At 38.1% G+C, this 15,056-nt stretch overlaps 2 protein-coding genes across 2 annotated transcripts in view; one reads left to right on the forward strand and one right to left on the reverse strand.

Annotated features, from left to right (window-relative positions):
* dennd4a (DENN/MADD domain containing 4A) overlaps window positions 1-5,184 on the forward strand; it is a 28,155-nt gene extending 22,971 nt beyond the window's left edge. Inside the window, exons 24-30 of the mRNA XM_047347284.1 lie at window positions 409-500; window positions 593-768; window positions 896-1,283; window positions 2,119-2,236; window positions 2,512-2,674; window positions 2,775-2,839; window positions 3,525-5,184. Of these exons, the coding sequence (XP_047203240.1) occupies window positions 409-500; window positions 593-768; window positions 896-1,283; window positions 2,119-2,236; window positions 2,512-2,674; window positions 2,775-2,839; window positions 3,525-3,661 (1,139 nt within the window). The 3' untranslated portion in view covers window positions 3,662-5,184. The remainder of the gene's footprint in view (window positions 1-408; window positions 501-592; window positions 769-895; window positions 1,284-2,118; window positions 2,237-2,511; window positions 2,675-2,774; window positions 2,840-3,524) is intronic.
* Window positions 5,185-7,324: 2,140 nt separating this feature from the next.
* On the reverse strand, window positions 7,325-14,891 carry LOC124879361 (sodium/potassium/calcium exchanger 1-like). Its single transcript, XM_047383887.1, has 10 exons — window positions 14,496-14,891; window positions 12,991-14,215; window positions 11,816-11,875; window positions 11,624-11,732; window positions 10,415-10,495; window positions 9,991-10,058; window positions 9,548-9,814; window positions 9,363-9,452; window positions 9,040-9,206; window positions 7,325-8,945 (listed from the first exon to the last, which is right to left on the reverse strand). Exons 2-10 carry the CDS (start codon window positions 14,056-14,058, stop codon window positions 8,696-8,698), a joined length of 2,160 nt encoding a protein of 719 aa, XP_047239843.1. The 5' UTR covers window positions 14,059-14,215; window positions 14,496-14,891; the 3' UTR covers window positions 7,325-8,695.
* Window positions 14,892-15,056: the final 165 nt, after the last annotated feature.

The raw sequence follows: 15,056 nt of genomic DNA on the forward strand, positions 1-15,056 counted from the left end.
AGCTGACGTACTGTTGACAGTATCTTGTACTTTTTAACCTTAATTACTTAACAGGCAATTTTCAAGTTAAATTAAGCATTTTTTTATCGATCTGGTTTCTTTAACAACACTATCCTTTTGGGGTTACGATAGGCTAGTGCCTATGTCTGATGGTCAGTGTGCATTGTTCAAAATGGCAATTTTTGAGGAGTGATGAGAGCCTCATATTCAACAACCTAGCTTCTGTTTTATGACCTGGTGACTAATGGCCAGTGGTTAGTTGGTTAAAGCGGCCCAACTTCTATCCCAATATATTAAACCCAGCATTTAGCTTAAAGCAACAACCTATCAGTTTTTAGAGTGTATGATGGCATGTTAAACCAAGGTTTGACTGCTGCTAAAAATTGTATTATTCTTCCTGGTGTCCAGGTGGTTTAGCACTTCCTTCGAAGTGCCCACGCACTCCAGATTCTTCTCCTGATGTCAGCCGCTTCCATCCCAGCCCTAATTACACCATAGAAGTAAGATACTTACAGATTATAAACTTTTTTTATAATGTTACTCATGTTACTGATGGGCAATTTATGCCTCATCCTGATGCTATCTCTCCTAGGTGCTGATGTCTAGCTGTTCACTTTGTAAGACATGTGATTGTTTGGTGTATGATGAAGAGATCATGGCAGGTTGGACAGCAGATGACTCAAACCTTAATAGCACCTGTCCTTTCTGTGGCACTGCCTTCCTGCCTTTCCTTAATGCGGAAATCAAAGATCTGAGACCACAAAATAGGTAAGGCGTTGCTACTGTGGTACGAGTTTTTGTTAAAAGGTCATTATTTTTCACAGAAAACATGTGAACTAAAGGACTATTTAACCCCATGACCTCTTTAAATAGATCCATTTTCTCTACCCCCCAGGTCATCTAAGTGGAGTAATCCTGCTAAAGAGGAGAACACGTCTGCACCGCTCAACCCTGAGGCCAAAACATCTGAGTTAGCTCAGCCATCTGCTACTCCTGCACTGAAGCAGGAGAGCAGCTGGAGTGTTCACAATGATGCGCCAGGCTTGGCACGAGCATCAGCTCTTGATCCGGTTACGGTGCCGTACCTGAGCCCCCTGGTTCTCTGGAAGGAGCTGGAGAGCCTGCTGGTGAACGAGGGGGAACAGGCCATCTCCTCCCCCAGTGTTGTTGACCAACATCCCATTGTCTTCTGGAACCTTGTGTGGTACTTTAGAAGGCTGGAGCTACCAAGTAACCTGCCAGCTCTTATCCTGGCTTCCCAACACTGCAGCCATGGTGACCAGGTAGATATCAGTACATGTGGTGCAGCTATGGTCAACTCTTAAATTATCTTGATATATCTCTACTACACTTGAAAATACTATTTCAACACGAAACCTGCTATGACTCCTAAAGCTCGACAAAAGTAGTTAAAAGGGTAAGGAGAAAAAGTTTGCTGTTGTTGAAGATTATGAAGAGAACAGGATCTCCTTAATTAGTTTAGCTGTGGTGTTTGGTGCCTTCTAGTGTTAGTTAGGGGAACATAACAAACAATTAAAACAACTTACTATAAAACAACAGCTCTGGGCAAACCATTTTGTACCCACACATCACCATTTTGTCTCTTTCTGCTAAACTCATTGCCTATCGCTTTATTTTTTATTATAGCTTTCCATGAATTATGCAGATTTTTACATAATTTAATTTCATTATTATTTGTTTCTAAAGACTTTGTACAATAACTGAGTTTCATTTTTTTATGAATCCCAGATGACCCTGTTGACTTTTATTAAATATCAGCTGAGCGTGTATGATCCCTTGATCAAATCAAAATAACTAATCGACCACCACAATTCCTTACAATAGACTATGAATCGAGGATTGAAAATCCCTTTACATCATTGGCTGCCAAAGACAGTACAAAACATCCCCCTTTTTGGGTTGCCGCATTGTTGTAATAAAATCTCCCATGGCACAAGAGCTGGGTAGTAAAGAATTAAAACTGCAAATGTACAAAATGATGAAGGGGCGAAATAACCAGCTCTCTAAAGCAGCACCCAAGCTTTGCAATAATAAAATTCCACCCATAAAACCTGACACAAAAATGGATTAATCTTAAACACATTTTTTTCCCTCTAGACACCCCAGACTGTTTCATCTGAGGACGGCAAGCACGTATTGGTGAGGATTATGTGGGACAACTTGAAGCTGCACAAAGATAAAGTTCAACCCTGCTATGTCCTGTGGAATACACACTGTAAGTCGATTCTGCATTTTCTTTAATACATTGTGTTAAAAATATAAAGCACTCCAAACGCTCATTACTTTCACAAAAGTGATCTGCTTTTTAGAACATATACTTGCTTTCAAACTTAGTTGATGCCTGTGGTAAACCTGGAGCATCATACATAATTTAACCCAGGACTCCTGATAGCTCTGCTGACTTTATCATTGCTGTCACAGTTGACTTTGAGTGCAGGAGATGAATGATCCTTTGATCAGGCTGACGATTAGTCTCTTCTGTTTTTACAGGTGCCAACTCTTTGATCCGCTCTGGGCTGTGTGAAGAAGGGCAGCTTTTCACAGTGGAGCTGCTACAGGGTTTTGTGAGGAGCATCAAGAAGAGCGACGTCTATCAGCCCATGAGCCAGATCATCCAGCTGCTGGGGCCCAACTTGGGTTTCAAGAGACAGAGGTGGGAATGAAAGATGTTTGTGCTGTTCTAAACCGCCTGCGGAGGATGATATGGATGGAAAGTCTAAGGTTTTTTTTTTTTCTTTCTTCTACCTCAAAAGGAGCCTCTACAGAGATTTACTGTTTCTAACTCTTGTGGCTTTGGGGAAGAACAACATTAATATCAGTAAGTTCACTCCTTTTTATTCTTGCTAGCAGCACAAAAATGTTAAAATTTTACTTTGATGAGCAGCCGCTGCCGGCTAAGAACTACAATTCTATATAAATGTATTCATACCTCTTTAAATTTTTCAAAGTTGTCACATTTAAACTACTAACGTCAATGTGTTTTTGGGAATTTTATGTGAGATTCCCCAAAAAAGTAGCTCATAATCCTAAAGTGGAAGAAAAATGGACACATATTTTACTTTTCAGATTTTTATTTAAGAGAAAAAATGTTGTGGAACATACTTGTTTCCAGCCTCACTTTGGGTCAGTACATTGTACAACTACCTATTGCTTCAATTACAGCTGCAAGGGTTTTGGGTTATGTCTATCAGCTTTGTACATCTAGAAACTGAAAATTTTGCCCATCATTCTTTGCAAAACAGCTCAAATTCAGTAAGATTACATTGAGAGAGATTGGATTTTGTAGCTATGGCAGTCTGTGTTAGTCTATCTCAAAATTTGCCAGTAAAATACATTGAACTATATGGTTGTAATGTGATAAAATGTAATTGCTAGGCACTGCATATAATACATAATACCATATGCAATTTATATATCATTTTATTATGTGTATTTTTTTTTTGTAAGTTGAGTTCTAAAGTTTCTTGCATGGTCAGATTAAACTCTATGTTGTTTCTTTGCAGATGCTTTTGACCGGGAGTATAGGTTGGCCTATGATCGGCTCAGCCCCAACCAAGTTAAACTGACACACAACTGTGACAGGCCCCCGGGAGCTGGGGTCATGGAGTGCAGGAGAACGTTTGGAGAGCCCAGTTTGTAAACGTCCTGATTTTTAAAAAATGTGTGTATATATTCTGCTGCTGTTATATTGGACTGCTCTTCACACTCAGGACCAGCTCATCTGACTTGGCCATGGAGCTCTCAGTAAGCACAATGGAACAATCCCCCCTTAATGCAAATTAACTGCCATGAGTTTCCTGTACTGTTAGAGCTGAAAGGTATGAAGGCCTTTGTGTTTGTAAATATACAGAGAAAATCAACCATATTTTGAATATCTCTGTAGTAACATGTTTGTACAGTTGTTATACAGTCTATTTTATGACTTGATTTGTGTTGAAGGTGTGAATAAGTGGGTAAATGTGAGCATAAGATCACATTATAAAAGGTTTCTCAGTGGTCTCTGGTGACCTTGTTTGGACTCTTGTTGCTTTTAGATGTTTATGATTTTACAAAGCACTTTGACAGGATGAGCTGTGTGTTCTCTGTTATATAAATATGTGGTCCCGCAGCCAAAGTCACATTTTATTTAGTATTTGCAGGAGTTGCTGTTCTGACATTTGAGTTGGATTAGTTTAATAAAATGAAATCTTTTTCTGCTAACATGCACTCTGTAAAACTGTCACAGCCATGCTGATTTGCCTTGATACATTAAACCAGATGGTTATAACAATGCTGGTTTGAAACCAGTAAGGTAACAATGAATTAACACATATCTACTGTCTTTTTTTAATCCTTTTTAAAAATGCATGAAAAAAGACCCAATAGAGAATATAATTTATATAATTTATTTACAGATTTCCAAGCTTTTTTAAAGAGGTAGTTAAAAATGTATGTGTAATATACAGACATTAAAAGGAGATGTGCTCAAAAACAGTATGATTAAAGAAAAAGTGGAGTTCTTTTTACAAAGTTTTATCGGGCACAGTTATAGATCCCTGTAACTGTACAGAATGTTTGTATTTTGTATGCTTTGTTTTTGGTGTAGATGTCAGTTTTGGATACTTGGGCAGCCTTTGCACTGTTTATTGTGAAGTACAGATAAAAAAAAGATTTTCACCCCGTCTACTATGAATAGATGCCAGCGTAGGTTTCTTTGCACTGCAATCATCACCTGAAAGTTACATGATAAAGCTCTGACCTGCCCTATTTTAATCTCACTTTAAAACTGAGTGTGAAGCATCTTAGTACAGTGTTTCACTGGAAGCTGACAAAAAAAAAAACAGCTGAGATTTAATTACATTGAGCTTCACAATCACGTCTGATGATACAATGCTGGATGAGTCAAGGCTGTGTGCTCGGATCGAACAGCAACCTCACAGCATGTAAATCTGCATTATGACCACCTGATAAGTGTCTGAAAACCACTGAAGACCAAAATGTAATATTATGTCTTATGTGATGTTTACACTAACTGTCAATTTTAACAATGTTTCTGAAGTATTATTTATCGTTTGTAACACAGATACTAATTTCTATGATTTTTACATTAAAAAAAGAAAATTTCTTCACTGACCGGATCTATACTTTGCCTTGATTTATGAATAAACACATTTACCAAGTGGATTTCAGGTTTCTTCATTTCTCAAAACAGAAAATAACTCAAACAACCTTGATTTTACTGCAGCAAAGTTGTTTTTACATATTTATGTATGACATATAATACAAATTCGCGTTATCAAAGATATACTGTCCAAATTGTGCACAAATTTTAAACCTAAACATACTTATTAAAATGTGTTTGGGATCATAGTTGCTTCACATTTATTTTCGCCCCCGGTAAAGATGGATAAGTCTTAAAATAAAAGAAATGTTATGTTGTGGTTTCATAATCTCACAATGAGTTATTAGTTTTTTTTAAATCTATATCACCCTGGTTCTAAAGTCCCTACGCTGGCTCCCTGTAGCTCAGAGAATAGACTTTAAAATACTTCTGTTAGTCTATAAATCACTAAATGGCTTAGCACCAAAATACATTACAGACTTGTTGTCAGTGTATCAACCACCCAGACCTCTCAGGTCTTCTGGCTCAAATCTACTCTGCACACCCAGAACCAGAACCAAACATGGAGAAGCAGCTTTTAGTTCTTATGCTCCACTAATCTGGAATAAACTCCCAGAAAACTGTAAAAGCGCCGAAATCCTAAATTGCTTTAAATCAAGATTAAAAACTTATTTGTTTAGGATGGCCTTTGAATGTGCCATCTAAACATTATTAGTTACGTTTTCAGTCCAATTTTCCTTTCATTTTCTTATCCATCATTCTATTCTCCTTATTTAATTTTTATTTTATTTATTTTTTTTTTTTTTATTATCTTTGTTTGATTTTCTGTATCATTGTAATGTTTTTCCTTGTGTACAGTGCCTTGAGTGCCTTGTTGCTGAAAAGCGCTATATAAATAAACTTGACTTGACTACTCTTTAATTTGAGTTTATTTAATCAAGTAGAAAAAAGGTTGTTGATTAAAAATGAATTGTTTTCATAATTACCGGCCCAGTAATTACTGGCATCCCTCTTGTTAATATTTTATAGGCCTTTTTGGCCTAAAGGACAACTCTTAGTTTTCTATAATATTTCATAGGATGGCAGCTAGTTATCTGCAGCAATATCACAAAACGTACCCACTGGCCATCTTGGAAGACAATGTGTAACCACGGCAACACATGCAGAGACATGAGACAAAGCAAGACTTAAAAACAGAGATGGGTTGAAACATCAGTTAGTGGTCACATGTCTAGATGAATAAACCGAAGTATTATCAAAACAAAGACAGTCTGGCTGTCATGAAATAGCAGCAGAACCTGGAAGAGTTTGTTTTTCATCATAATCTGATTTTCAAAATGAAAATTTGAGGAAATGAATTTGAAGACAAATAAATAACACTCACAATTTCAATACAATTTCTGTTATAAATGCAAAAGCTCTTAAAATTGAGATTTATTGACAATGAGTTAGTTTCATAATCATTGTATAATATCTCTAAATCTTCCACAATGATTTTATGTTCTCTTTTCTTTAGGTCAACCCATAGATTTCCTCGATGATTCATGTCTGGGGATGGTGATAGCCACAGAATAAGGTTATTTTTGTGTCGGGTGAAGCATTTCTTTGTTCATTACCCCACATATTTTTGATAATTATCTTGCTGTAAGACCCTCTGATGACTCATTTTGAATTTTTTTATAGAGGACACCAGATTTTTATGTAATATCCTCCATGTATTTCAAAGAGTTCACAAGGTCATGCACTTTAACAAGGTTACCAATGCCTTGTTAAAGTGCATGAGAGAAACAGCCCCAAAGTAAGCAAGACCCACTTAGAATGTTACAAAGAAACTCAATTCTAGTCTCATCTGACCAAAGAACATAGTTCTAGTTAAGGTCCCAGAAGCATTTAACATTTTCCACATGGTTTGTAATGTGAGGACAGATTAGATTTCTGGTGTGCTTGCAGATAGACAACATAGTTGTTGTTTTGGAGACTCTTTGGCCCCAAGATGCATCTCTTACTCTAACAGTGAGCTTTGGAGGTTGTTCACCTGTATTTCCATCCTCCTCTTTTTGTGGGATCCAAGATACATATGGTTCCAGGTTGAACCAAGTGAGTATGGACACGTTGGACATGTTCTGTGTTAGGGCAAATATTAGGGGTTCCAATACTAAAAACTAAAATCAAATGTAAAAATTCCCTTTTTTACTTCAGGGACAACAGGTTTTATAAAATATATTTCTATCGTGTTTCTAACAACAATACAGTGAAACTACAGCAGCTTTATAAATGGACAACACAGACAGTTGTGAAGAAACAAAAGCACACCTCATAGCTATATTTGAACAACCAACCATTTCGTACAGTATATACCCTACACAGTACAGTACCCTATACAAGGCCCTGCTGGGTGTGTGTAGATGACTGCATCCAAACTGTTGAAGGAATGGATCCTATTGGTTAGAGTGCAGCAGCCAACCTGGACTGGACCTCCATCCATGCATAAATATAAACATCTGGGTGGTGTGCAGGATGCCCTTTCCCCTCCAGCTATTGCTGGCTTGGTTGTTTTTAATTAACTGATGTTTTATGTGACCTTCTGTGTTTCATGTGTTTTATATTTTATTACAAAGCACTTTGTGATATATAAATATGTGAAAAGTGCTTCATAAATAAAGTTTCTTTGCTTTATATTTTTTACTTTAATACACAATATTTGCATTATCAATTTAACTTGTACACACTGACACAACTAATCATACTGACTTGACAAAACATACAGATATTGGTTTATTTTGATATAGTTTTTTTTGTGAAATAAATAATTTTAACTACTATTTCATTGTCCTCTGCCATTACACATGAGCCTGTGTGTGACAAAACAGGGACTTTCCCCAGATTTGAATCGCAAATAAGGGGGATACTCCAACAAAACTTTACCAACTTTATTAAAAAGCAGATTAATAACTTGTAATGTAAATAGAACCATGTGTTTATCACACCACATAATCCATACACTTTAAAACAAAGGCTCCAAGCTGTGCGCCATTTATAAAACCTGGAGTCCTCCGTCCTACTAAAGTCTGTGCCTTCACACTGTCAAGATCTAAAGAGCTCTCTATGCATTTTAGAAAAACAAGAGTAAGGATGACAAAAATCTAATGGAATTAAAAGTTCTCAAAAACTATTTTAGTAAAATAATTTAAAGACTGGATTCCCCCTAAAATATTTCACAAAAGGAACAGCCTGCCTGATGCAAACAAGCCTTTCAAAGAACCTTGAGATGAAATCTCAGGTTGTGTACTTTTGCGCATATTCCAAGTCCAAGTCAAAATGGACATGGAAAAATTGATAGAAACTTCAATAAACCGATTTCAGATTCTTGAACATGGTTGCATAGATATTTTTTACAACTAAAAATGGTGCTGTGTTATCATTGTTGTTAAGAATATAAAAAATGTACTTGCAATTACTGTTTCAAAGAGTCCAAAAACGGTTTCCATAAGAATGACTTCTTTTTTAAAGCGATATTTAGTTCCCCCCTCCACGGGAAAAGGTCTGCTGTGGATAAAGCTTGTGTTTCCAGTCTCAGATGGAAATAGGGCAGACAATGATACGATCCTCCAGCATGACGCTGAGCACCAGGAAGATGAAGTAGAGGAGAAACATTGTGGAACCGAGCATCTTATTCATCTTCCATTTACAGGCTGCGATGGAGATGATGACAAACAGGAGCATGAGGAAGAGCAGCACGATGGCACAGAAAAGCCCATTGCTGCTGACGGCCACTGGAGCCAAACCGTGGATGAAAGAGTACAGGAGCCAGGGGATTGGTAGACTGGTAAAAAAAGAAAGATGACACAGAAATCACTTGGTGGGGGTGATTGGTTGATTATTTTCTAATCCTGACCGATCAAACTTTGAAAGCTCACCCCACAGTGATGTCAAAGATGTTACTGCCCACAGAGCTGGACACCGCCATGTCTCCCAGGCCTTTACGGGCCACGATCACACTGGTGATGAGGTCAGGGATGGAGGTCCCTGCAGCCAGGATAGTCAGACCCATGATCTCCTCCGAGATGCCGATGGTCTCGCCCACCTTATAGAGACAAATAAGAGTTCAGTGTAGGAAAAAATTTACATGAGGGAGATTTAATTAGGAATTCAATGTAAACTAGATTTTCATTTCCTACCTCATTGACAGCTACCATTTGTTCTTGTATATAAACTAAAGCAAAGCACTGCAATAACTGACCTGATGGGCCCACCACACCATGAGGTAGGAGAAGATAGCAATCCACATAATTGAGCCCAGGAAGGTGAGCACAAAGAATTTTCTAGATTTCTGTTGACAAAAGTGAAAACTGTAAAGGTAAACTTATAGAGGAATTCAGCAAACCACAGCAGCACCATGAAATGACTCTTCTGAATGCCTCTAACCTGGTTACGAACATCAGGAACTGTGAGCCACAGAGGGAAGACTATGGGCAACAGGAAGAGGTAGGTGACTTGTTTGCGTGGTGTGTCAGGCCACTGTAAAGACAAAGGGTCATCTTCTTTTTCCCCCTTTTCCTCTTCCTCCTCCTCTTCATCCTCATCTTCATCTTCATCTTCACTGGACTCGTCACTCTCTTTGTCGCTGTCGTCTTCGTCACTGCCAGAATTGTCTGAGCCTTCGGATCCACCTTGTTCTGCTGGCACATCATCCTGCAGAATGGAGAGAAGTGATGGACCCCAAATATGACACAAGGAAAGATATTTTCTAGCCAAAAGAAAACCTGATACAATTCGTAATATCCCTGTACTTTGACTCTTACATAGACAGGTATCAAAGACTGACTTCTGGGCTTTTTGAAAGCCAGCAGGTCATGGGTAGGAAGTACCTTCTTTTCTGCATCTTTTGCTGGGGTAGCCTCTGGCTCTTTGGTCTCTTCACTTTTTCCAACTTTCTCTGTGAAGGAAACCATAAATATGTTATTCAGAAATAGTCATGTTATTTTATACAGTAACATGTACTTCTACTGTATAAATATATGTAGAAAGTATGTAAGCATGTACATATTTAAACAATATTTGCATCAATGTAAGCAAAAAAAAACCAATAATTTTACAGTATTGTAGAGAACCTGACTGTGAGCCACTGAGGGCGTTTTGTGATAACAAATATTGTGAGCATTTAATGTATTTTTGCATTCTAATCTAGCAAGACATTTGTTCTGTCATACATTTATAAACTAAAATTAGATAAGATTATTAAACATGATTGTAGTGATCATGAACAGATCAGATCCATCCTTTTCCAGTTACCTTCACTTTTGTCTTGGGACCTGGCGTCCGACTTCCATCTAGACACACTGTTCAGGGTCTCAGCCTTTTCCTTAAATTTTCCTTCAAAACAAATACAAACAAACAGATGAAATGCATTAACAAGTCAAGAGATGTGAATAATTAAACACTTATTTAAGAAAACACAGATTCAGTCTTCTGTGAGCTAACAAAAGAGGCAGTGCAGCCAGCAACAACATACACACTGCAATTGTACAAAGAAGTATAATAAACATGTGAAAGCCAATGACAGCAATAATTTGCTCTTCTGGAAACTGGTAAATTTAACTTCCTCACAGAAAGACAGTTGATCCAGTGATATAAAAGCAGATAGGCCAGAAATATTTCACATATTTCAAAGGTGTTACAAGATGTCTCCAAGAGCAAGAAGTAACCCGAATGTAGTTGTGATCCAGATTGTAAGGGTCATTTGACAGTTGATTGTTGTTCTGGAGCCATGGATCATTTCCTGTTTTGGAGACCAGGAACTCTGGTATGACTTCCATAAAATGATTGATGATAGACACAATACAAACCTAGTTTTTTTTTTCCCCTATGTTTTGATTTTTCCACATTCCTCTCCAACATATCTCAAGTCTGATTGGATGGGAATTGTCAGTTTTCAGGTCTTGTCCCATATTTCCAATTAGATTTAGGTGCTATCTTTGGAAGAATCCCCACAGCAGATGAACATGCTCTTCTAGAAACATTGCATTCTAGTTCTGGCTGTTTAGGGTCGTTGTCCTTCTGGAAGGGGATCCAAAGTATTTTGCAGTTGCTAACATGTTTTCTTCCAGGAGTTCCAAGATTGCGGCTCCAACAATGTCCTCATCAGAACTGACCATTTTCCCTGCTGAAGAAAAGCATCCCCATCGCATGATGCTGCCACCTCCATGGTTATGTGCGGGGTTAGTTTTTCGCCACACATAGCATTTTGTCTGTAGACCTGTCCGACTGTCTGTGTTGTGCCATAATCTTTCCATTTTGGGATCAACAACCGGATCTTTCTATATACTGAGGGTGTATTTATCTGCTTAGTATCAATCTGGACTTAGAGATGACTGCATACAGGACACCTAGCTAATCCATTTTATAGTGGGTAGAACATACCACACAGGAAGTCTGTATAAAAGTTGTTTTTATGCAGTTATCCATCACAGGAGCCATCAGTGGCATAAATATGGTACTTACCATCTCCCAGAGGATCTAATGTTTGAATCATGAGCTGAAAGATGGTGTTTCTCATGTTGCTGTTGTGTAAAGAAGCAGAACTCCCCCCTCGCTGAAGGGATGGCTTCAACTAGGAAAAAAGATGGCTGAGGTCATGACAGCTACTCACTATACAGATACACTGTTAGTCACTGTTAGTGACTGGGTTTTTACCTTTAACCGATTCTTGTCCTCGGGAGCAGGAGGCGCATTATCTTCATCCTCCCCATTTGTCTGCGTGCAACAATGTTATTTCAGTGATAATCATTCAAAGGTATTTCATTTTGGTAGAATTTATATATCAGTATATAAGTAACAATATAATCTTATGCATTATGGTATTGCACACACTTGTGATCTTACCAGTAATAACATACAGCATTGTTAAACATATATCTGCGTACCTTCGACCAGATTAGCATCGTGAATGAACCTGTTCTCACTTTATCATGAACTAAGAAATGATTCTAAATACAATTTAATGATTGCACAATTACTATACCTAGCTTCTGTAGCATACAGAGCACAATAAAAGCTTCAAATATAAGTAAACAAAACACATTTAGGCAATTTATCACTCAAACCAAGTATAAGAAGTATACATGTTGATGCTACTGCTTGTGCAGAGCTGCAACACCTAAATGATTAGTTTGATGTGCCTGATCAGCTTTGGTTTGCACAGGCCTATCTAGCACTAGTTTCATGCTAGCTAAATTTTTTTGGTCTTGGATGCAATAAAATTGCATTTAATTATTTTAATATTTACTTCATTATTTCATAGTTCTTGTGCAAAAGTCTCTCATGAAATAATTCAAAGTGTCACCATAGCTCACTACTTAGGCCCTAACATCTGATTGGCTAACATGCACACCAGTTTAACTGCAGACCAATCATCTTGCCTATATCAGTGTCAGCCCTGTCAACTGACTTTGATTGGTAAGGCTGAAAGGTAAAATGAATTCAAGGGGCACCACAAAACAGCTCTAGAAAACAATTAATGTTAAAATGATCGCATATGCTATTAACATATAATTAGCATTTTAAATGCTGATTTCCATGTTTAGTCTCTTAATTATGTATTTTATTGATTATTAAAAGATAACTATGTATGAACATTTATTTATTATTTATTTCCATAATTATTTAAACTATCGAATATAGAAATGTTTATAGAAACATTTGGTGTTTGTTTAATGAATTGAATGCAAAGACAAAAGATATTAAATTGCCGCATTCTCACCCTTGATTCTCTTGGAGCATCGTTTTACTCGTCCACCAAGAGATTTAACAGATTAATTGAGTATTCAAGTACATCAAAAACAAACATGATTTATCACATGTCTGCTTACCTTTTCAGGTTCTTCCACAGCGATAACCTTTACAATGCTCTTGTGTTTGTGGAGCTGGGCCTTGAATTTCTGCTCCAGTTGTACGTTGAATTTCATAAAGATAACATAGAGACTGTAACAGGCCACCAGCATCATGCTCTCCCACCACATTATGACATTGTCCAAGAAAAAGATGATCAGTAAGATGAGGTCGAGTATGTAGAACGAAACATCTCTGAAAAGCGGCCACCAGGTTAGATGGAGAATCTCTCGAGAAAACAAAGCACACATCCCAATCACGAACAAAATGTTAAAAACTGCTGAGCCGACGATTGTGCCAATGCCGATGTTGCTGTGTGCGATGAAGACTCCTATCAAAGAGGTAAAGAGCTCAGGTGCAGAGCCTCCGGCTGCCATGAAGGTGGCTCCTGCTACATCATTAGAGATGGCCAGCTTGTGTGTGATCACCCCCAGTGCAGGCACAAAGAACTCGTCACAGACAATCGCAAGAGAGACAAACATATACATCATCCCCAAAATGTGAAGGACCACCCATCCTCGTCTGCGATCTTCAATTGAGAAGATATCTTCAGGGTACTCGCCTTTAACATGAGGAGCCTGACCAGGTGTAGCTGGGGAGACAGTTGTAACAGGTGGAGCTGGAATGGGGGTGGGTATCACCAGAGGAGGATCAGGGGCCACATAGATGCAATGCACAATAGTCCGGTTTGTGGTTGGCAACAGTGTGGTTTCAGTGGTAGTGGATGCTTTGAAATCATCAGTTGTATCTGTATCTTTAAGTATATCCTTATCAGCATTTGGAATCGCATGCTTTGGTATGGTTTGATCTGTGGGCTCTAATTCAGGTGCAGTAGTGAGAGGTTCCTCCACCCCTCCGTGTTCTGTTGCAGCCTCCTCAATGCCCTCTGCTGACCCTTCTCCAAAATCCTCTCTAATTTGAGCCACTGGCAGTGGCTCCTGCAGTCTGGCACTAATGGTGAGCTGGTAGAGGGTACAGAGGAAAATCCCGGCGAGGAGAAACAGAAACCTGCTCAGCTGGAGCCGCTTCCTTCTTGTACAACGCATCATCCTCCAAAGCAGCCTTCCTGATGGCTAGGTTGAATTAAATAGCATAAATAAGCTTTGATAGAGTCCAGCTCTGTCCCCAGCAGACCATGGGGTAGAAGAATACAGAACTTCAGTGAAGTGATTCATGTCACATCATTGAGTTTTTGGAAAATCCAGTCTATTGTAGATTGAAGAATACACCAAAGTTAACACTGAGCTACATATTTAGTTAAATTTAAACATTCAGAAAAGCACTCTATAAAACATTGTAAGTTATTTAGGTATAATTATGGAATTTATAACAACTTTACTGATAGTGAAGTACAAACAATGTACACGGTAGTGATCGCTACAGAGTAAAGTAATGTTAACAGAAAGAGCATGCAATAAAGAGTTAGAGTAATGTCTTAGTCAAGACATCCATGGAGAAACAAAAGCAATCAATGAAACAAACTTACCTTAGAATTAACATGCAAAATCACTGGCATAAAAACCCCAATGCAGCTGCCAAGTTAAATGTACTTGCACAAACAAAAACTATTGCCCAACGACCAAAGGCTTATGTAGGGCACAGAACGAGTCTTCACAATGGATCAGCATAATACCTAACACCTGAAGTCGTCTAAGAGGATTAGCTGCATTGTCTCACTCTCACTTTGCAAATGCAACCTCGCTAGTGATCTATACAATGTAAAGTAAAAGTAAAGGTTTGGCCTAAAGGTGTCTTGGTGCATAGATGTAGCACAAATAAAAGGAGTTCACATCTTGTAAATACAGGATGTTCATATACAGCAGTCCAATTGTTCAATCTTTAGCTCATTGTTGAATTTGGCTCCCTCTGCACTGAGCTATGATTTAAATAGGTAAGATCACAATTGAAATGATTTTAGTTGTGCCTCCTTCATCACCACAGAACGTTTCAAAATACATATTACAAAGAGAAACAAAACCAACAATGAACTGGAAACACATGTATAATCTATCTAATGGATCAGCACAGATCAATGGTCTTTGTATAG

The sequence above is a fragment of the Girardinichthys multiradiatus genome, chromosome 2 (assembly GCF_021462225.1).
Source record: "Girardinichthys multiradiatus isolate DD_20200921_A chromosome 2, DD_fGirMul_XY1, whole genome shotgun sequence".
NCBI classification, from domain to species: Eukaryota; Metazoa; Chordata; class Actinopteri; order Cyprinodontiformes; family Goodeidae; genus Girardinichthys; species Girardinichthys multiradiatus.

Excerpts from the sequence above, each read along its gene's own strand:
- LOC124879361 (XM_047383887.1), bottom strand. The coding sequence starts at position 14,058 with ATGATGCGTTGTACAAGAAGGAAGCGGCTCCAGCTGAGCAGGTTTCTG. Across the intron at positions 11,733-11,815 it reads AGGACAAGAATCGGTTAAAG|TTGAAGCCATCCCTTCAGCG; the intron begins GTAAAAACCCAG and ends CTTTTTTCCTAG. Across the intron at positions 9,453-9,547 it reads TTCCTGATGTTCGTAACCAG|AAATCTAGAAAATTCTTTGT; the intron begins GTTAGAGGCATT and ends TTTTGTCAACAG.